The 23,750-nt window shown below is 40.9% G+C and overlaps 1 protein-coding gene across 9 annotated transcripts in view; it reads right to left on the bottom strand.

The window, feature by feature from the left end:
* The window catches only part of PRMT7 (protein arginine methyltransferase 7), a 44,863-nt gene that overhangs the window by 19,802 nt on the left and 1,311 nt on the right, over positions 1-23,750 (bottom strand). For 7 of the 9 annotated variants that reach the window (XM_044987073.1, XM_044987065.1, XM_044987071.1 and 4 more), the window contains 8 exons: positions 22,356-22,539; positions 20,504-20,540; positions 9,641-9,790; positions 4,499-4,607; positions 3,198-3,310; positions 2,204-2,445; positions 1,622-1,802; positions 888-1,015 (listed from right to left, as the gene is read on the bottom strand). In XM_044987073.1, coding sequence (XP_044843008.1) covers positions 888-1,015; positions 1,622-1,802; positions 2,204-2,445; positions 3,198-3,310; positions 4,499-4,607; positions 9,641-9,790; positions 20,504-20,540; positions 22,356-22,450 — 1,055 coding nt within the window. In that variant the 5' untranslated portion in view covers positions 22,451-22,539. Of the gene's footprint in view, positions 1-887; positions 1,016-1,621; positions 1,803-2,203; positions 2,446-3,197; positions 3,311-4,498; positions 4,608-9,640; positions 9,791-20,503; positions 20,541-22,355; positions 22,540-23,229; positions 23,364-23,750 lie in introns of all 9 variants that reach the window. The other 2 variants (XM_044987068.1, XM_044987066.1) reach the window with 1 other exon arrangement.

The following is a 23,750-nucleotide window of genomic DNA, read 5'->3' as shown; positions in this document are numbered from 1 at the left end:
GGATTTTTAAATCTGTCTCTATATTTTTGCATCCAATGTGATCAAGCTTTTAACCGGCCTTCATTTTTAAAAGAATGAGCATCATATTGACTTCTATGGAAGAGACCAGGTGCTCAGAACTTGTGAAAAAAATCAGGCTGCTAGTTTAGGTGCCTAAATATGGATAAAGAAGTCTACCTTTAGGCATCTGTTTTTAAAAATTTTGTCCCCTGTTGTCATTATGACTTAAATACTGAGTGAGTTCCTCTATCTTCACCATGAGGTTGGTGGTCTTGCCAAATTGTGTGGGACTGACACATTAGCTGTTTTCATGCTTTCTTCATGATGTACTTGACTTTCTAATCTTATTGTAAGAATTATAAATTATATGGTCAGAAGGAACAACTGTGATCATCTAGTGTGACCTCCTATATGACAGAGGCCATAGGACTTCTCCAAATTCATTACTGTTTGAATGATTGAGCTACATAGGGTCCTGTTAGGAGTTGAGAAGTGTCCAAGGACACTCTTGTTCCTCTGTTACAGAACACTGAAGACAGACATGCTAATAACCAGAGACAAGGCAGGGTCCCTTAGAAGCTCAAATTGTGCTCTAGCGCATATTTTTCTACTCCAGTCCCACCAAGTGGCTTTCAGTTATTTGCTAGCATGTTTACCCTACACCATAATTTAAGTGATATTGCTATACATAAATAGGAAATCTATGATGGTAGTGAGGAACCTACAAATTCAACCCTCCACTATGAGACCTGGTGAAGTAAGTAATGACTTTAGTTTCTTGCCTGCATCCTTCCCCCAAATACCCAAGCTTTTGGGTAGCAGCACAGACCCATAACTTCACGTTATTAGTTTGGGCACCAGCTCCTCTCCCTCACATCTATAGTTACCTGGCCTTCTGGAGCTTATACCACACGGAATATTCATCACGGTATGCAGTCAGGTACACATTCTCACCCTGAAGAACTGGCTCCTCATTTGGAAGAAAATATACACACTGCATCCAATGATCTCTCCACTAGAAAGGTTTGAACAACAAAAACCCAAGTATCTGTTTGTAAGTAATTAAAAATGATCTTCATTCAACAACAAATACTCCAGTTTGGCGCAAAGAGAAGTTATCCCAGTTCTAGTCTCTGGGTCAGTCTTCTGAGTCAGTTGGCAGCTAGCTGGGGATGAGGAGTGAGTGCAGACGTGGGTGTCTGGTTCGCTCCCCCCCCCCCCCCCCAGGATGGAGGGTCCTGTTCTCTGTACCTACAAGCTCTGTTTTAGACCACGTTCCTGTCCTCTAATAAACCTCTGTTTTACTGGCTGGCTAAGAGTCACATCTGACTGCAAAGTGGGAGTGCAGGACCCTGCGGCTTCCCCAGGACCCCGCCGGGGCAGACTAGCTGTGGGAAGCACACGGAGCGGCAGAGGATGCTGAATGCTCTAAAGGTCAGACCCAGGAAGGTGGAAGTCGTGTGAACTTCTTGCCCTGAAAACAGTCTGCTCACAGAGAGGAGACCTCACCAGAGTCCTGACTGGCTTTGTAGGGAGCAGTTCCAGAGCATCGCCCGGGAACTCCGTGACAGCCTTTATTTAAAATAATTAATTGGATGGTGGAAATTTACCAAGACCTTACCTGGACATCATTAGAGGTGGGTTGTACCCAGTATGGTGCCATAGTACATTTTATCATCCCAGAGGGGTCCATATCAACATCCCACCAGGAGAGGATCACTTGTGCCATGCCAGATTTTATGGGCTCCAAATTCACTGTGTAATAGGTTGAGGAGCTGTTTACTTGCTTACTGAAATCCACACTGCACAGAGAAGCATCAGTTGTACTCAAATATATTTTAAATGACATATATTCATTCAGATAGTTATGCAACCTTAACAGTGTTTGTTTTGGGAAATACAGCAAGTAGAAGAATAAATATGGAGAGAGAAGGGTTTAAGTAACATTATACAAATGGGACTGAGACAGTTTAAAAGCTGTAAAAATCGTTACACTGAAATCAAACCATACAATAAATTTCAGCAACAGAAAGAAAATAAAATGGCTTGTCAAAAATGTCACCTAAGTATTATTCAAATGTTCAACGTCAGCTCACCCCAAACTTTGCTTGCCATCAGCTACTTCAGCTGAATAATCTGGGGGTTTTTGGAAGGCGTAACAAAGATTTTATTTATTTTTATTACTACTAAGTCTGTCACTCACCTGAACATAGTCACAACATCGCTGAGGATAGCGAAGTCACTCCGAGGCACCTGGTTTAGCTGGATATCATAGACAGAAGGAACACCAGGACAGTTCTCTATTTCTGAAGGGAAGACAATAATTTTCTCATCATCTTCTGCTTGGACGTGAACAGGAAATAGCTTGTTCCAGGACCACATTCTTTTGGATTCCACTAACTGGGCATATACTCTTGCCCTGTGCGGCACTGCCTCACATCCTTCCTAAGCATTTAAAAACAAAGAGTAAATGCATTCAACAAAGCTGAGTTACTAACATGCAAGGAAAATAAAATAACTTATTTTGAAATGTAGTCCAATGTAAGGGAAAAGGTGTACTAAGCACAGGATTGGAAGCCAGGATTTCTTAAACTATTATTTCCTTCTGAAACCTTCCTTTTGGTGTCTTGGCCTTCAGTTTTCTGTCTGCTTCCCCACCTGTAACACAGAACTAACGCACACCCCTACCTCACAGGAGTAGGGTTGCCAACTCTTCTGGGAGTCTCCAGGAATTAAAGATTATTATTGTCATGTGATGAAATCTCCAGGAATTCGTCCAACCGAAGTTGGCAACCCTACACAGGGGTGCTGCAGGGCTTAATGAGCTAATTTTTTGTAAAGTAAATACTATTGCTATTCTATGTCTAAAACAACAGACATTGGCGCCAAGCTTCAACTACATTCATATCTTTAGTCTCATACCGAAGGTATCAGATCTACCTTAATTTTTGAAGGCAAATAATCTCTAAAATATAATCATCAATATAAAACTGCAATGAGTACAGGGGAGAAAAATAATGACTCAAAATAAATGACAAATATTTGTGACAAATTATTTACCTAGTTAGAAATTAATGCAGCTGATTGGTTCAGTAATATAACATACCAGTCCAAATTCAATCCTCATGCAACACCACAGAAGACAAAGGAATTACACTGGGATTAATTCAGCACACTATCTACAACCATTTTCTTACCTGTACAAGATATTTGTGGGCATGTTCATAGGATGGCAAAGCCCCTTCTCCTATCAGCTCTGTATCAAATAGTTCTGTTATCAGGATGTTTGCACGACACTGCATGTCTCCATCTAAAAAAATAAGTTAATACAATGACAGCCTGTGTTATCTTAGAGACTGTATGACCCTCCTACAAGGTGTAGCACAGAGTATAAATCATGCAAAAGCTCATTTCTATAGTGATGTTCATATATCCATTGGGCTGCTTAAACATTAGAGTCAGTGATTTCTCTTCGAGGATCACACAATTCAAATGAAAAAGTTCTGCTTTGTATTTCAGGTTTCCAGAACATATTTCAGATTAAATGCATTTTTTTTTTAATTAAGCTAAATTTTAAAAAGTTAAACACAGTGTCTCCTGGCAGTTTTGAAGTACTTTAGTTAACACTTGGGGCTTGGCTACACTTGAGAGTTGCAGCGCTGGGAGTTTACAGCGCTGGTCATCCAGCTGTGTAGGAACAGCGCTGGTGTGTGGCCACACTCACAGCTACCAGCGCTGGTGTGTGGCCACATATGCAGCATTTGCAGCGCTGTTGGGAGTGATGCATTATGGGCAGCTATCCCAGCGTTCAAGTGGCAGCAACGTGCTTTTCAAAAGAGGGGGGTGAGATGGGGTGTAGTGTGACAGGGAGCGGGGGAGAGAGAGTGGATTTTTGGAGCCAACACTGTGTGTTAGCTTCCTGCCTTGCAAAATCAGAAAATGTTCCCGACCCCTTACTCTTAATTCTTAACTGCAAACAGCCTGCATCCAACGGACTCCCTTTCTCCCCTCTGCCCCCGCTGTCTGTCAAGCAAACACTCACTCCCTGCCTGCCTCATTCACAGGGGTTATCTCATTTGATTGTTCACAGTCAGGTACAGATTGATCACAGCAAACAGGAGCTGTGTTTGTTTTTTAGATAAGCAGCTCCCGTGCTCCGGAGCTCCGAGTTCACAACAAAACAAAGAGAGGCTGCATAACAAAACAAAGAGAGTAATTTAGTTAAAAGCATTCTGGGATATCTGCTAATACCCTGGAGGCCAATAACAGCGCTGGTGTGTGTCCACACTTGATGAGCAGCGCTGGATCACCAGCGCTGCACTCGCTACACCCCAAGCAGACCAGGTGTTCAGCCAGCGCTGCAGCCAGGGAGTTGCAGCGCTGGATGTGCCTTGCAGGTGTGGACAGTTACTAAGTTGCAGCGCTGGAAAGCCTCCACCAGCGCTGCAACTCTCAAGTGTAGCCAAGCCCTTGGTTTTATTATTTGTGTTCTTCTCACCTGGCCCAACTGTGACTTCAGTGGAGTGCTTGTTGATTACCTTGATCTTGTCACTAAAGCCATTTTTCTCCACTATTTTCTCTGCAGCAATAGCCATAGGTGTGAAGACCTTGAAATTATATCAAGAATGCAATATGTTTATAGGATTAACATCAACATTTAATTACCACCACAAAATGAGTCTATTAACTAAACCTTGTTAAAGAAAATCCTTTATTTTAACCATACTTAGTCCTGTGAAAGTGTAGTACATTGTGGGAGTATTATTTTCTAAGGGTAAAATTCACCACCATGCACAGTAGCAGCATGAATCCTATGCACCATTTACACCTTCAAAACAGGGTGGAAGTGGGACATCAGAAGTTCACATGCCTTGCACTGCCTCTCTGTAGAGGAGTGAATGTCTCCTGTATGAAAAACCCACAGTATAAGTTATCTCCCACTGTGGCAGTCACGCCAACTTTTCTAAGCTTTCAAAAGTGTGAGGAAGCTGTGTTGAGAAACTGTAAACAACAACAACATCTAAAATAAACTTCAGTTTACAAACGAGAAGTTCCTCACATGAGACCTCCCCAAGACCTATCTGAACTGGGAACCAAAATAAGACTGACACTAAAACAAAGACGTCGATCTTGTTAAAATTTGCACCTAGTAACAGTGTTAACAGTGGCAAAATACACTGCTCTCCATATCTACAGCTGCCATGGGAACTTTCTTTTTATTCCTGCCAGAATGTAAGCGTGAAGACAGGGATGGAAAAAACAGCAGCTGCAACATATCACCGGGCTAAAAATGAATGTGCTTAATACACACAGAGAATGTTTTAAAACAACAGTATCAATCTTTACAACTAATTTCTATACTATAAAAGACTTTGTACTGGGAACGTTTAAATATCTGGTCTGGCTGTAGAACCCGATTGTTAGGATTAGTCATCAGTTTTGGATCTGATCCATCATTTTCAGAGCAGGTTAATGTGTGCCTAGTTTACGACATTAAACAAACTAAAAGGGCTGCTCCTGCTGCTAAATTACGTTAAGCAAATGCAAAACTTTTGGAGCTTCTTAAAATTACTGAGCACTATTCCCAAATTGTGGGCTGCAGGCCATGAGTGATCTGTGAAGAGCTGGCTGGTTACATGGTGTTTCCAGCTGCTAACTTGCATAAAGAGACATTAAATATGCATTAAATAGGTTAAGAACATAAGACCAGCCATACTGGGTCAGATGAAAGGTCCATCTAGCCCAGGATCCTATCTTCCGACAGTGGCTAATGCCAGGTGCCCCAGAGGGAATGAACAGAACAGGTAATCATCAAGTGATCCATCCCCTATTGCCCATTCCCAGCTTCTGGCAAACAGAGGCTAGGGACACCATCCTACCTATCCTTGCTAATAGCCATTGATGGAACTATTCTCCATAAATGTATCTAGTTCTTTTTTGAACCCTGTTATAGTCTTGGCCTTCACAACATCCTCTGACAAAGAGTTCCACAGACTGGTGTGTTGTGTGAAAAAATATTTTTGTTTGTTTTAAACCTTCTGCCTATTAATTTCATTTAGTGACCCCTAGTTCATGTATTATGAGGCGTAAATAACACTTCCTTTTTGACTTTCTCCACACCAGTCGTGATTTTATAGCCCTCAATCATATCCCGCCTTAGTCATCTCTTTTCCAAGCTGAAAAGTCCCAGTCTTATTAATTTCTCCTCATACAGAAGCCATTCCATACCTCTAATCATTTTTGTTGCCCTTTTCTGAATCTTTTCCAATTCCAATATATCTTTTGAGATGGGGCGACCACATCTGCATGCAGTATTCATGTGTGCGCGTACCCTGGATTTATATAGAGGCAATATGATATTTTCTGTCTTATCTATTCCTTTTTTAATGATTCCCAACATTCTGTTCGCTTTTTGACTGCCGCTGCACATTGAGTGGATGTTTTCAGAGAACTATCCACAATGACTACAGGATCTCTTTCTTGAGTGGTAATAGCTAATTCAGACTCAAACATTTTATATGTATAGTTGAGATTATGTTTTCCAATGTGAATTATTTTGCATTTAATCAACACTAAATTTCATCTGCCATTTTGTTGCCCAGTCACCCAGTTTTGTGAGATCCTTTTGTAGCTCTTTGCAGTCGGCAAACTATCTTGAGTAGTTTTGTGTCATCTGCAATTTTTTCCACATCACTGTTTAACCTTTTTTCCAGATCATTTATGAATATCTTGCATAGGACTGGGCCCAGTACAGATCCCTGGGGACACCACTATTTACCTCTCTGCATTCTGAAAACTGACCATTCCTACCCTTTGTTTCCTATCTTTTAACCAGTTACTGATCCATGAGAGGACTTTCCCTCTTATCCCATGACAGCTTACTTTGCTTAAGAGCCTTTGGTGAGGGACCTTGTCAAAGGCTTTCTGAAAATCTAAGTACACTATATCCACTGGATCCCCCGTGTCCACATGTTTGTCGACCCTCTCAAAGAATTCTAGTAGATTGGTGAGGCATGATTTCCCTTTACAAAAACCATGTTGACTCTTCCCCAACAAATTATATTCATCTACGTGTCTGACAATTCTGTTCTTCACTATAGTTTCAATCAATTTTCCCATACTGAAGTCAGGCTTGCTAGCCTGTAATTGCCAGGAACACCTCTTTTTTAATTTTTTTTTTTAAATTGGCGTCACATTAGCTATGCTCCAGTCATTTGGTACAGAAGCTGATATAAATGATAGGTTACAGACTACAGTTAGTAGTTCTGCAATTTCACATCTGAGTTCCTTCAGAACTCTTGGGGGAATACCATCTGGTCCTGGAGACTTATTACTGTTTAGTTTATCAATTTGTTCCAAATCCTCCTCTAATGATACCTCAATCTGGGACAATTCCTCAGATTTGTCACCTAAAAAGAATGGCTCAGCTTTGGGAATCTCCCTCACATCCTCAGCTGTGAAGATTGATGCAAAGAATTCATTTAGTTTCTCTGCAATGGCCTTATTGCAGTGCCCTTGAGTGCTCCTTTAGCATCTTGATCGTCCAGTGGTCCCACTGGTTGTTTAGCAGGCTTCCTGCTTCTGATGTACTTAAAAATTTTTTTTTGCTATTACTTTTTGAGTCTTTAGCTAGCTGTTCTTCAAATTCTTTTTTGGCCTTCCTAATTATATTGTTACACTTCACTTGCCAGAGTTTAATGTTCCTGTCTATTTTCCTCATTAGGATTTAACTTTCACTTTTTAAAGGATGCCTTTTTGTCTCTCACTGCTTCTTTTACTTTGTTGGTTAGCCAAAGTGGCATTTGGGGGTATACATTTAAGTTGAGCCTCTATTACAGAGTCTTTAAAAAGCTTCCATGCAACTTGCAGGGATTTCACTTTTGGCACTGTACCTTTTAACTTCTGTTTAACTAACTTCCTAATTTTTATGTAGTTCCCCTTTCTGAAATTAAATGTTACAGTGTTGGGCTGCTGTGGTGTTTTCCCTGTAACAGGGATGTTACATTTAATTATATTATGGTCACTATTACCAATTGGTCAAGCTATATTCACCTCTTGGACCAGAACCTGTGCTCCACTTAGGACTAAATCAAGAATTGCATCTCCTCTTATGGCTTCCAGGACTAGCTGCTCCTAGAAGCAGTCATTTAAGGTGTCAAGAAACTTTATCTATGCATCCCATCCTGAGGTGACATGTACTCAGTCAATATGGGGATAGCTGAAATCCCCCATTATTATTTATTTTTATAGCCTCTTTAATCTCCCTGAGCATTTCACAGTCACTATCACCCTCCTGGTCATGTGGTTGGAAGCATTTGACTTCCAGCTTTTAAAGGATGTCTTTTTGTCTCTAATCGCCTCTTTTACTTTGGTTTTGGTCCTCTTGCTGTTTTTTGTTTTTTATTTTGGAGTATACATTTAGTTTGAGCCTTTATATAAATCCATGGTACGCCCACACCTTGAATACTGCTGAAGTTCTGGTCACTGCATCTCAAAAAAGATTTATTAGAATTGGTAAAGGTACAGAAAAGGACAACAAAAACGATTAAGGGTATGGAACAGCTTCCATATGAGGAGAGATTAAAAAGATTGGGACTTTTCAGTTTGGAAAAGAGATGACTAAGGGAGAATATGACAGAGGTCTATAAAATCATGAACAGTGTGGAGAAAATGAACAAGGAAGTGTTTATTGGTTCACAAAACATGAGAATCAGGGGTCACTCACTGAAATTAATAGGCAGCATTTAAAAACAAACATAAGAATGTACTTCTTCACACAAAACACAGTCAACCCGCAGAACTCATTGCCAAGAGATGTTGTGAAGGCCAAAAGTATAACTGCATTCAAAAAAGAATTAGGTAAGTTTATGGAGGATAGGTCCATCAATGGTTATTAACCAAGATGGTCAGGAACACAACCCCGTGCTCTGGATGTCCCTAAACCTCTGATTGCCAGAAGCTGGGACTGTACGACCGGGGATGGATCACTGGATAATTGCCCTGTTCTGTTCATTCCCTCTGAACATCTGGCACTGGCCACTGTTGGGAGACTGGATACTGGTGTAGATGGACCACTGGTCTGACCCAGTGTGGCCATTCTTATGTTCTATGCAATCACAAATAGATGGGGAAATCGTACATATAGCAGTCTCTCTATTAAGATGTGATGCACAAAATGAAAAAGCTTGAGGACTCCTGGTCCAAGAGAAAATGAAACTTAAGAAAAGCCACAATGTGGTTTGAGAGTACTAGCATTTTTCTGAACAACATTCATTAACTCCTCCATGCCACATATCAGTCACAAGGAATACAGAAAATACAGTACAAGAAACCTAATGTCCAACTATTTTAACTAAGATTTTTCTGTCAAGTTTAGGAAAAAAAACCGTCTGTCTTGAGAATATTAAAACTAATTTCTATACATTCTCATAAGGGCTCTTTTCATATGGTCTACTTCCTCCACCCACACCCCTATAGGTTATATTATAAAAGCTACCTTCAGACATGACACACAATGGCTAATGCACCCACACTACTCATTTTGCAGTAGCCATATTATGCATACACTCCTACCTGCATACTGTGCCACTTCCATCTCTTGAACAGCAGGTATATGTACTGTCAATGAGGAATTTCTCACCTCAATTGCATAGCAGAAGTCCGCACCTGCTGTAACTGCCATCATGGACAGGAGTCCTGTGCCAGTTCCAATGTCTAGAACAATTGCTTTCTCACCCCTTTCTTTCACCCTGCTCACTGCAGCACGGATGCCCTGGTAATACTTCACATTCTGTAAGAAAGAGAGACAGACCAAGATCAGCCACCCCTATGGAATTTTCTTATACACTCAACTCTTGACCGGAGGTCCTGCAGTCTCACTCTTTGGGAGTTTGTAGATATCTGCTTTTGCCCTCATGGGGGAACAGTTAAACACCTAGGATCTAAACTGAATAAAGCACCTCAAAATGCAAACAAGCAAAATTACTGACAAGACTTCATAATGATTTAAAAGCATAGCGCTAAACTATGAGCAAAAGGGTCCCTGGAAACCTGTTTGGAAAAGATAAGAATATGATAATTTTTAGGGCATGTTGTTCTCCATAACTTTCCTACTCAAAAAATAAAGGGTATGTTAATGAATATTTTAGGATGATCCAGGTATACTGAGTTATGATATTGAATATGAAGAAAATTGCTGACAACAAGGGTTATGTTCTATTAGTTTAATGTTGAGTTCTAGTGATGTTATGTTAGCAATTTAGAATGACATAGAATGGAGAATGAAAAACAAATTACGAAAGTTTGGGTAGATGTATAATTGAGTATGTTTAATAATAACGTTGACTGGAGGAAAGCTAATGACTATGTGACATGGAAAGGTATACAAAAGCAAGGGAACAAGGACCCGAGTTGGAGAGTACTGGTGCAGAAACTGAGGCAACCATCATGAAGTGTAGAAGAGCTTCCTGGTACTCTGGAATTTGGAAACTTGAAAGATCTTTCTTCCTTGGCAGATGGAAGTGTTTTGGATGGGTTTATTTTCTGTACTAAGGGATGAATTTCCATTCCCAAGGTGAAAACTGAGGCAACAGACAGAGACTGAAACTAACTTTCCTGCCTAAGGGCTGGTCTACACTAAGGGGGAAAATCGATATAAGATACGCAACTTCAGCTACGTGAATAACGTAGCTGAAGTCGAAGTATCTTATATCGATCACTTGCCCGTCCTCACGGCGCGGGATCGATGTCTGGGGCTCCCCATTCGCGGTGGTGGAGTTCCGGAGTCGACAGGAGCGCGTTCGGGGATCGATATATCGCGTCTAGATGAGACGCAATATATCGATCCCTGAAAAATCGATCGCTACCCGCCGATACGGCGGGTAGTGAAGACGTAGCCTAAGAGACAGAAGAACCTGAACCATGAGAACTTACCCTGAATTATCTAGTTTTTGCTAATTAAGTGTTTTTAGTAGCCCAGTGCCCTATTAAGTACTGCTTATATAGGCAAAACTCCAGCTCAAGTTATGGAGTTTTGCCCCAAGTTTAGAGGGATGATTATGTCTCTTGACTGAGTTGATGTGGAATGGCCATTTTCCTTCTTTTTGGAGTCTTACATTTCACAGAAAATGTGTACACTGACATTCAGACAGCTCTGTTGCAGGATTTTTCATTTCAGTGACATCCCACAGATGTGTCTTGCACCTATTGCTTTACAAGAGGGAACCTGACCACTGTCTAGACTGTGGCAATCTCAGTATGACATTTGGCCTATATGTACTATTTTGGTATGGAAACATGTGATAGTATATTTACCATCACTAACAACATACATAGAAAAAGTATATTACTGAAAGGATCTGGCAAGCTTTATCTATAAAATTTGTTTTAATGTTTCAAAAAGGCTACAAAAATTAAAAACACACCCTATGCAAGGAAGGTTGAAACACCAAAATATACATTTAAGCAGAAATAAGCTCTTCCTACTCAAGACCTCTAATCCTCAGTACATATTGAAAACTATAAATATTGTTTAATCGGGTTCCCCATTCCTCCAAAGACTTATGCTCATTAGATTAATACCACTAAAATCAATGGGCCTACTCGTGCTTAAGTCTTTCCAGGATCAGGGCCTCAATGTTTTCATTCTGTTAGTTCACATCCATCTGTATCAGGAAAAATGGTTTTGATGCTGATAAATAAACAAAATTTCAGCTGAATTAGGCAAACTTATTAATAGTTCTATAGTAGTTTGTGTAGGAGTACCAGTTGAGACATTTTGCTGAAGATATTATTAAGCAGGCTAGATACATTTTAAGCAAGAAACATATACTACTCAGATAATTTTATACTTTAGATTTTTGTAGACTGGAATTTTAACAGAAAGATGAAAACAACATAATTTTCCCTAAAGGATCCACAATGCCTGGCCAGAGACCACTGTAATTACTTTGAGTCGCTGTTGTGAAACAAATGTGTGTAATCCAAGCTTGTAAAATTTCCTTATTAAATATTGGAGAAAGTTTATGACTAACAGCTGGCAGTTTGTGAAAAGGTAGTGTGTGCACTTAAAGTATATTGTTTAAGCAATTAATTTTGCAAAACTGTATTTGTCAACATCTTTGATTAATAGAACTATACAAACTAATCTGCAGGAGCAGGATTTCTGCTTACATGGCCGACAGCAATCCTCTCCCTATAAAAATTCCTACAACACGAGAAAACTAGTTCACAACAGAAAGAAACTAACCAGTCCAATCTTTTATAAAAATGGAAACCTTTGAAATATTTTTTTTTTAAATAATGCTCTTGTAAATTTACAGTCTACAAATGACACCACTAGCTTGTAAAATACTCTGCTAAAATCATTTCCCACTGAACAGAATGGAAATCTATATTTACAAATTAGAAGTTTTTCCATATACAAAAACAAACCCAAATGACATAGAATACCAATTGAAATTTATTAAATATTTTTGATTTTTCTATATTTTCAAATATGTTGATTTAAATTACAACACAGAATACAGTGCTCGCTTTATATTATTTTTACTACAAATATTTGCACTACAAAAATGATAAACAAAAGAAATCATACTTTTCAGTTCACCTCATACAAGTACCATAATGCAATCTCTTTATTGTGAAAGTGCAACTTACAAATATAGATTTTTTTTTGTTACATAACTGCACTCAAAAACAAAACAATGTAAAACTTTAGAACCTACGAGTCCACTCAGTCCGACTTCTTATTCAGCCAATCGCTAAAACAAACAAGTTTGTTTACATTTACAGGAGATAATGCTGCCCTTTTCTTATTTACAACGTCACCTGAAAGTGAGAACAGGCATTCACATGGCACTTTTGTGGCTGGCACTGCATGGTATTTACGTGCCATATATGCTAAACATTCGTATGTCCCTTCATGCTTCGGCTACCATTCCAGAGGACATGCTTCCATGCTGATGACGAAAAAAAATCTGTTATTTAAATTTTGACTGAACTCCTTGGGGGAATAGTATGTCCCCTGCTCTGTTTTACCCCCATTCTGCCATATATTTCATGTTACAACAGTCTCGGATGATGACCCAGTGCATGTTGTTCGTGCACATTTCACTGCAGATTTGACAAAATGCAAAGAAGTTACCAATGTGAGATTTCTAAAGATAGCTACAGGACTCGATCAAGGTTTAAGAATCTGAAGTGTCTTCCAAAATCTGAGAGGGATGAGGTGTGAAGCATACTTTCAGAAGTCTTAAAAGAGCAACACTCCAATGCAGAAACTACAGAACCCAAACCACCAAAAAAGAAAATCAACCTTCTGCTGGTGGCATCTGACTGAGGGCTGGTCTACACTGGGGGGGGATCGATCTAAGATATGCAGCTTCAGCTACATGAATAGCGTAGCTGAAGTCGAAGTACCTTAGATCGAATTACCTACCGTCCTCACGGCGCGGGATCGACATCCGCAGCTCCCCATGTCGACTCCGCTACCGCCGTTCGCGTTGGTGGAGTTCCGGAGTCGACAGGAGCGCGTTCGGGGATCGATATATCGCGTCTAGATGAGACACGATATATCGATCCCCGAGAAATCGACTGCTACCCGCTGATACGGCCGGTAGTGAAGATGTACCCTCAGATGATGAAAGGGAACATGCATCGGTCTGCACTGCTTTGGATTGTTCTCAAGCAGAACCTGTCATCAGCATGGATGCATGTCTTCTGGAATTATGGTTGAAGCATGAAGGGATATATGAATCTTTAGCACATCTGGCACATAAATATCTTGCAACGCCAGCTACAACAGTACCATGAGAACATCTGTTCTCACTTTCAGGTGACATAAACAAGAAGAGAGCAGCATTATCTCCTGCAATTGTAAACAAACTTGTTTGCCTGAGTGATTTGCTGAACAAGAAATAGGACTGAATGGACTTGTAGGCTCTAATGCAGTGGTGGGCAACCTGCGGCCCGTGGGCCACACGCGGCCTGTCAGGGTAATCCGCTGGCGGGCCGCTCGCAACTTCCAGTGGCAGCAGTTCGCCATTCCCGGCCAATGGGAGTTGCAGGAAGTGGCACGGGCCACAGGGACATGCTGGCTGCCACTTCCCACAGCTCCCATTGGCCGAGAATGGCGAACCGTGGCCACTGGGAGCTGCGGGTGGGCATGCAAATTTAAACAAACTGTCTGGCGGTCCGCCAGCAGATTCGGCTTTAGATTGTTTTATTTTTGAATGCAGTTATTTTTTGCACCTAATTCACATTTGTAAGTTCAACTTTCATTATAAAGAGATTGCATTACAGTACTTGAATGAGGTGAATTGAAAAATACTATTTCTTTTGTTTTTTACAGCACAAATAATTAATATAAGTGAGCATTGTACACTAAGTTCTGTGTTGCAATTGAAATCAATATATTTTAAAATGAAGAAAACTTCCAAAATATTTAAATAAATGGTATTCTATTATTGTCTAACAGTGCAATTAATTGAAATTAATTTTTTAATTGCGCGACTAATCGTGATTATTTTTTTAAATCACTTGACAACCCTACTTCAAACCATTGTAACCTGGGGAGGGGGGGGGAACAACACAGAGGGTTGTTACCACCTCCCAAATCAAGTTTTACCTTGGTAGGATACTCAAGTTTTTGTTCACCCTTCCAATTTGATCAAAGGCCATGAAGGGCTTTTTGATGTAGATAAAATAGAATTCCTGACCCTGAAAATGGATCTCAAGCCCATGCAACAACTTCAGAACTTTACTCCTCAGACCAAAAGTCAGAAGTTCAACAAGTAGGACATGGGTCATTATCCAACTGTTCTTCCTAGAAATTAGAAGCGTCATACCACATTTCACAACAAAATCAAGTTGATGTGGTCCCAGGAACTTGGAATCCATTTAGAACCGCAGCTTCTTTTCTGTTCTACTCACTGTAGAGTCCTACTAGTGATTATTTTTTAAATTCAAGCTTGTACTCCAACTCAAACTCAAAGCTTTAAAACCTGTGGTATTGTCACACAAAACATTACCATGGCCATCCACTGCTGTTTCCAAAGCTTCAATGTCATTCTCCTCTGTGATCTTAAACCACTGGTCTCATCAGTGGAATTCACTGAAGCCTGCATCACATTTAAATTCCTTGCCAATATCCAGAGATTTTTTTTTGATTAAATCATGCTTCGGGAGAGAGTTTACAGCTCTGTAAAGCCAGATGCAGATGGGAATAATTCCTAGCTGGAGGCAGAGTTTGACAGCCCATTCTGATCTATTGCCATCTACAAAAAAAAATCTTAAAATTAATTAAAGGAATCAAATTGCAAAGAGAAAATAATACATAAACTGCAGAGTTATGAAACATCCCTGAACTTTGGCTTGTGAACTAAGTTTTTTTGGGGGGTCTAATAGCTAAAAGGGAAAGAAAGGACAAAGTACTGATGATCCAGCACTTCGAAACAGAAGTTCATACCTCTCAGAGACATGATTTCACGGTCTCTGCAAACTCAGGCAGACACTGCTGTATGGGTTACACTCATGTCACATTTTGGAGGTTTTCTTTGCAACCATACCAGCTAAATGGTTTTTTTTAAATTAAATCAAACTTTGGATAACAATTGAGAAGTCTGTGTGCCTCATTGGCTAATCTATCATATGCCCACCCAAAGGAGAGGAGGGTGTAAAACAGAGCACACCCTTTAGGGCCGTGGTTCTCAAAGTTGGTCTGCTGCCTGTTCAGGGAAAGCCCCTGGCTGGCCGGGAAAGGCAGCCAGCACATCCCTCGGTCCGTGCCACTTCCCGCAGCCCCTTGGCCTGGAGCTGCAAACTGCAGCCAGTGGGAGCTGCGATTGTTTACCTGCCGCATCCGCAGGTTTGGCCAAACAGGCCCAGCCCACCAGGGGCTTTCCCTGAACAAGCAGCAGACCGACTTTGAGAACCACTGCTTTAGGGAACACTGGGTTAAATATTCAAAAGACCACCTGCAAGTTAGTTTGCCTTAGTAAAAAAACGGGTTTCAAAAATTCCAATTTTGGAAGTGGCTAAATTTCCAGAAGATGGAAGTCCCATGAGATGAACATGGAAAGCTGAATGGTCTGGCCTGTGTGTCTAGTTTCTCAGGGAATCGCCCAACATTATCCATTTGGCAATTATGCATTTTCTTGTTCTTAACTGCATAATCCATGGGAGCCTCATGTATTCTCAATCCCACAAGCACAGAATTTCCTGCAGAACCCACAACTTGCTGCAGAAGTATGCTCCAGAATTTAAGCTTTCATAGTTGCAGGATGATCTTCTAAACATCAGCTGAGTTTAGCTGATTCAGTTTCTTCCTGAGCCTGCAAATAGCGTGAACCAATAGTTCTGAGAAGTATAAACTGACTGTTAACTTTAATGAGAGTGTTAATTCTGAAACTGAATGATGATGTCACTACTTCACTTGAGCATTGCATCACAAACCTTCAGCAAAATGCTAATCTCAAAAACCCAGACCACTTTCTATTACTTCTAATAATCTAATAATCCCAGAGCTGTCAAGATCTCCAGCTTTGTCCTTAACTTCTCTAACACATTTTCAAATCAAAATACTGTAGCATATGAATATTAAAGGGAAACACTGAAGAAATTGAATGTAATATTAAATAAATTAACAAAGGGGACACTGCATTGATTGTATTAGGACAAGTCTACACTACTGCACTACATTGCCGCTGTAGTGCATCTGGTGAAGATGTATTATGCTGACGGGAGAGCGCTCTCCTACCAGCATAATTACTCCACCTGCGCAAGAGGTGGAAACTATGTCAGTGAGAGACCGTCTCCCGCCGACACAGACAGGTGTGAATACCATGTTAAGTCAATGTAACTTACATCGCTTGGGGGGTGGGTGCGGGGGTGGTGTCATTTTCACTGCCCTGAGCAATGTAAGTTTCTTCGACTTGAGCGGTAGAGTAGACCAGCCCTGAGTCCTACATTCCTCACATTTTTAATTTATCTGAGATTGCCAAGGAAACTTCCAGTGTACTGTACTGAATACCACAGAAGTCAGGTCAAGTTTGCTGCAGAGTACGCAGCTTGTACTTTTGGTATTTATTAGGATAAAGAAACTGCCTTCCTCACATCTTACACTGTCTGCTTATTGCAGCGAGGTATTTACATCAGTGTATGTAAATGGGAATGGAATGGAAAGGTGTCCCCAAGCATGCTGAACATATGTACTCCACTTCTCTGCACACAGAGCCAAAATGTGTTGCAACAGACCAAAATAAATAGGATTGATAATGTTAATATAACATATACAAACAAGAGAACTGCCTAAATCGAATCTTCATTTTATTCTTAAATGCTCAATGGTATTCGTAGTCCAACATGTTTATTATTGTAGGCCAAGTACAGTACATTGGCCCCAGGCCCTACAGAACAATCCTGTATGAATAATATGTTTTAGGGCTTCTGGTAACAGGTGTGAATCTAGAGTACAATTTAAGTGTTGACTGGGTCTCCTTGGAATCATATCTACTACATTCATATCTTGTCCGTTAAATCTGTTGCAGAAATGATGCATTTTTTCCATTACAAATGAATTACTGTATGTTTGTCTCATTTTTGTCACTATATTAAGAAACACAAATTCCTGCCAAAATTTTGGCTTATTTGTGTTCCTTTCTTTGAGAGAGTCTGAGCATACTCAGATTAATGCTAGGAAGATAAAGCAAAGTGTTGAAAGGCCATCTGTCCAACTGTAGTACACCTTATACAGAAGAGAGTGAAGGAAATAGTGTATTTCAGTTAAAAAAATTGCAATTTTTAAGGCTTCCTTGCATATGATTTGCTAAGCTTTTACAAATAGCATGTGTTTCTCTTACTGTCTGGATTTAACAGGGTCAGCTCTATCCTTTACCACAATCAGGCTGCATCTACACTACAGAGACTATATCAGAATAATTCATTAGCATAGACGCAACCTATTCTTCCGTCAACATAGCTGCGTCTACAGTGGGGTTAGGTCAGCATAGCTATGTTGGTCAGAGATGTGGGGTTTTTTCACATCCCTGATCAATATAGCTATGTCGACCTAACTTTTAAGTGCAGACTAAGCCTCAGTTCTACTGTGGCTATTTTGACATAATTAGAGTACAGCTATTTAACGGCTTTGTCCCATCATCTCCCTCTAAATCTTGGTATTGGAATGCTGTTACCACTATAGACATGCTCCCGGAATACATACAGTAGATAATTATATGAATCACCAGGAGACTATTCACCCATAGATGGAGCAGAAAGATCGCCAATCCTTTAAGACATTTTTTTTTTTTTAAGTCTTCAACTTATTTGAAGACGTTGTATCGCCTCAACTTCTCCCTTAGCATAAACTGGAAGATTTAAGAACACAACATAAGTGGAGGAGAATAAAAAGAACTTAGTTACAGCCACATGTAGGCAGACAAGGCTAGATGGAATTACTGCAGAAACTGAATTTTATAAGATGAGTCTAAAGTGCCCTCTGAAGGTATGACAGAAAATTACATGTCTAAAATCAACATAATCGAAAAGCAGCTCCTCCTTTACTTACTTGTCAAGACAAGAGGTGACCTGTGCCTGCTGATGGGGAGGAGGGGAGGGGGGTGAGGGCAGCAGCTTCAGCAGCATTACTGAGCATGTTCAGTCCATGTGAGCATACTCAGTACAAGCCAAGCAGCAAATCTGCAGGTTGGCCGACCCTGCCCCCCCACCCGACCCCCCTTCAGTATTTTCCCGTCAAGAGTTGAGAGCATCACTATTACTCATATAAAAGCATCTTTCTGCATTCTCTCCTCCTTAACATCAGTTCTTGCAGAAGAAACAGTGTTTCCATCTATCCCAACTAAATGTTTAGAAAAGTTCCCCACTATCGCTATATTAGCAACACTGGGAGCCCTGGAAGCAGTGGCTCATTGGATGCCAGTGCAATTTTTAACACTGTTAGTTAGATGTTAGCTAGCCAACCATGGTCAGGCTTGTATGGATTGCAGGATTGGGGCCTGTGACCCAAGAACCCCTTAATGCTAACTGGCAAGGGGGTTATAAGAATATCCTGATTCTGGCTCACCAAAGAATGTCATGTGAGGTCATAAATGAAAGCAACAGTCACGTTAGTGGTTGTTAATATCATTGGGAAATGTATGTACAGATACTACATATGGAATTATATATTACTCCTGGGGGCATTCTGCACCAAAAAATTTAAAATTCTGCACCAAAAAAATAAAAATTCTGCACACAATATTTTAAAATTCTGCAAAATTCTGAAAACTGTATTTGTCAAATAAATGTAGCATTCGGGAGAAGAGGCCACTGGCTGCACAGATGTGAGTGATCACAGGTGCACTACGTGTGGGCAGGCAGGCTCAGCAAGCCAGGACCAAGTGTGGAGGGGTTTAGTGTGGGGGGGATCCAGGTGTGGATTGAGAGGGTTTGGTGTGGGGCAATCTGGGTTCGGGCAGCTCAGTGGGGGATCTGGGTGTGGAGGGCATCTGGGTGCAACGGTAATGGGACTCTGCAGGGAGCTCCAAGTGACGGTGGTACAGGTTCAGTGCGGGGTGGTGACTGGGAAGGATAGAGCTCGGCAGGGGGGTCTGGGTGCGGGGAGCTCAATGGGGGGAGTCCAGATGCTGGGGGAGTGGGGCTCACTGTGGTGGGGATCCAGGGGCAGCTGGTTGAGGCTTGGTGGGGTGGAGATCAAAGTGCTGGTGGCTCATCAGAGTGGTCCAGGTGCAGGAGGAGAAGGGCTCGGCGGGGGGGTTCTGGGTGTGTGTGGGGGGGGAGAGGCTTGGCGGAAGGGTCTGAGTATGAGGGATCTGGATGCACGGGGGTTGGGCGGATGGGAGAGCATCTCCCCATACAGTGATCCCTCCCACTGCAGCTGAGGAGCGATGGGTGCAGGAAACAGAGGGCTAGGGGGAGGGGAGACAGGGGAAGAGTTTGCAGAGGTTCCTGCAGCCTGGGGATAAACCTTGGGGTGGATCTGCCCCTGCCCCAGATGCCATGCAGGAGCATACGAAGTCCCATCCTCCCCAGCCCAGCCAGGACTAGCTGAGCCTGGCACAGGGTAGAAGCCTCCAGCCAAATATTCCCAAGCCCCACCCTCTACCCCACTGTGATTTACCTGTGCCGGTTGTCCTATGCACCCAAAACATACATGACCGCTCTTGTGGCTTCCCTTTCCTTCCCCATCAGAAAGTTATTTTTCTGCAGGGAAGCAAAGAAATCTGCAAGGGACGTGAATTCTGCACATGCACAGTGGTGCAGAATTCTCCCAGGAGTAACAAGCAAGTCTTCCTCACACTGGAGGCAGGAGGTTAACAAGGTAGCTCAGAGTCCTGGGTATCCCAAGTATCATCACTGGGTCTTAGAAAGTGCAGTTAGCAAAATACTTCAACTTCCAGAAGAACCTGTACAATCATGGAGTGGGAGCTGCTGAGGGGAAGGGAACACTACTTTTTTCACCATTCAAGTTACTTTCTATACTCACTCTGTCTTTGTCATGCAGCATGTCTGCATAGCATGATCTGAAAATAAAACAGAATTTACAGATCAAAACATTGCATATTAACCACCACAATATAAATTTGTTAGCAGAGATAAGAATCATCACTGTGAAGCAATTATTCCTAGTCAGTGAGTAAGTTACTGTGACACAGTGATTTGTCCATTTAAGAGGCTGTTTGATTTTCCCATTTTCAGTGGCATGTGTATATGAATTAATGGGCTACGAATTGTTACATGTAATATAATCTTTTGGTTTTTTTCTGTTAATTGCTGCAGTATAATCTTTCTTGAGCATTCTTAGAAAAATCAGTACAGAGCAAATACATGCACCTATGGGTGAGTTACTGTCAACAACTACTACTGACAGAGAATGCCAGATGCCATAGGTTTGTAATTAGGACTTAGGGAAAGAAAACTGTGTCCTCTTTTTATAGACAGCTCTATAGAAAGGGAGTACTAACCACAGAGCACTGGTTTGGAGCTGGCTAATAAGTCAAAATCCTCATGCTATTTGAAGTGGCACTGATAATAGTCTGAGTGATTTTATAAAACACACACACACACACACACACACGTAATCTCTCAGGTTATTATCAGTACCAATTTAAATACTACGAGGATCTTCAAGTACCAGCCACTGTATTTTTCCCCCCACACAGACACTCTTCCCCCAACCTGAGGAGGACAAATAAATGCATGGGTTTTTTAATTTGTCTGATTTGAACACCATTTTAAAAAACCCAACAAGCTGACCCAGTCATTTGATCTCTTTGATCATTACTTTCAACTACTAAAAGGTTGTTACAACAATATGATCAATGAGAAACTATTATGGCTGGAACCACTGGGCTTTTCAGAGGAGCTTGAGAGTCAGATACTTAACTCCCACTAAATGCTGACAGGATTCAGATACTTATTTCACTTCAGTGACTATCAAAATCCCAGCCTAGATAATCATCCATTAATAAAGGAAATGCTTGGGTTAAGCTACTTCAGTTAGTATTTTTACAACATTCCACTTGGTATAAGTTAAGATACAGATGAACTTAGCCTAAATAACTGTCTAAATAATAGGAGTACTTGTGGCACCTTAGAGGCTAACAAATTTATTTGAGAATAAGCTGTCGTGGGCTAAAACCCACTTCATCAGATGCATGCAGTGGAAAATACAGTAGGTGTGTACACACACACACCACACTTCCAGCAGTTGACAAAAAGGTGTGAGGAACTGTAGGGGGGAAATTACACAAAGTAAATCCATGGGTCATTACACAAAATAAAACTATTTCCCCATGTTTATTTTTCCTCCCTACAGTTCCTCACACCTTCTTGTCAACTGCTGGAAATGAGCTATTTTGATTACCACTACAAAACGTTTTTTTTCTCTCCTGCTGGTAATAGCTCACCTTAACTGATCACTCTCATTATAGTGCATGCATCCGATGAAGTGAGCTGTAGCCCACGAAAGCTAATGCTACAATAAATTTGTTAGTCTCTAAGGTGCCACAAGTACTCCTGTTCTTTTTGCAGATACAGACTAACACAGCTGCTACTCTGAAACCTGTCTAAATAATGTTATTAATCCCAGGCTCCACAAGCTTTTTCTGTAAAGGTAAATGTAAGTAACATCTTAATTTCAAATTATTCTTGTTTTAACTAGTGATGTAGAAAGACTGCTTAGAAAAGTATTTCCACCCTTCACTCTACTCACTTATAAAGGATACAAACAATTTATTTGAAACTGTTACCTTCACATTACATTCATTTTTTTTTTTTTTTTTACAGTTCATTAATCTGCATCTAAGGAGAGTGTCGAGTGTTTTCTCCCATCATACCTTGCAATCTCCTGATGGTAGTCATAGTTCTCATCTTCCTCTAACCATTCCACAGAACCTGTGGTTGGATTGGCCCTTCCACAGAAGACCTTCATGGTTTGTATTCTTTGTGTATTGTGAAGACAGTTTTGTGGAGCTGGCTTCAATTCAAATAATTGCAAATTTTTGTCCTGTTATCAGAAACCTGTTTAAACAAAATACAAGTTATGTTATGACATATACTAACTCTTCCTCCTCCCTGTTTTATAGGCTTCATTCCTAAGCATCTCATTAGTAAGGCTGCGAGTCTTTAATGGAGATCCTGGAAGTCACGGATCCCATGACTTTCTGGGACATCCATGACTTCTGCAGCGGCAGATGCAGCTGACAACAAGGCCGCCCAAGCAGCTGATCCCAGAGCAGCAGTCCAGGAGTAGTGGCGGGTCCCCGGGCTGCCCCCGGCCGCAGCAGTGGTGGCGTGCCAGAACTCCCTGCAGAGCAGCAGTAGCGTTGCTGGTGCGCCCCACCACCCTCACCCCAGCACCTATGATTTAGTCAGAGGTATTTATAGTACAAGTCATGGACAGGTCACATGCCATGATTTTTTGTTTACTGCCCGAGACCTGTCCATGACTTTTACTAAAAATACCCGTGACTAAACTGTAGTCTTACTCATTAGTAACTTCCTTGCTCTTCCATCTTTTGCCTTATTCTATTACACTCTTGACACTTGTAACTTTCTCCCAATCCTTATATGCCATCTTCTCATTTATGATTACTGACTATGATGCACTTCTTCTGTGAACACTACCAATGACAATCCAGAAGAGAAATATATAAGCAAGTTTTCTAAAAAATAAAATAAAAATACTAGTAGTAAAAGGCTATTTCTAACCTCTGTGAAGCATGCCCCTCATTCACTGTATGATGTCTTTTAATATTTCTTTATCTAATTCAGGGGTCGGCAACCTTTCAGAAGTAGTGTGCCCAATCTTCATTTATTCACTCTAATTTAAAGGTTTCGCGTGCCTGTAATACATTTTAACGTTTTGAGAAGGTCTCTTTCTATAAAAGTCTTCAATATATAATTAAACTATTGTTGTATGTAAAGTAAATGAGGTTTTTAAAATGTTTAAGAAGCTTCATTTAAAATTAAATTGAAATGCAGAGCCCCCAGACCGGTGGCCAGGACCCTGGCAGTGTGAGTGCCACTGAAAATCAGCTCACATGCCACCTTTGGCACATGTGTCATAGGTTGCCTACCCCAATCTAATTCAAAGGATTCTTTAAAGCAGGATCTTGTCTTGTTTTCTTCTGTTTTTTTTACAAAGATGGAGCACAACAAAAATATATATATAACCTATAAAAACATGTATATGGAGAAAAAATTAGTAATTTGACACATAAGCTGAAGAG

This window comes from Mauremys mutica, chromosome 14 (genome assembly GCF_020497125.1).
Source record: "Mauremys mutica isolate MM-2020 ecotype Southern chromosome 14, ASM2049712v1, whole genome shotgun sequence".
NCBI lineage: Eukaryota > Metazoa > Chordata > Testudines > Geoemydidae > Mauremys > Mauremys mutica.
Note: the sequence above shows the minus strand (reverse complement) of the source record. Positions and strands in the feature narration are given on the sequence as shown.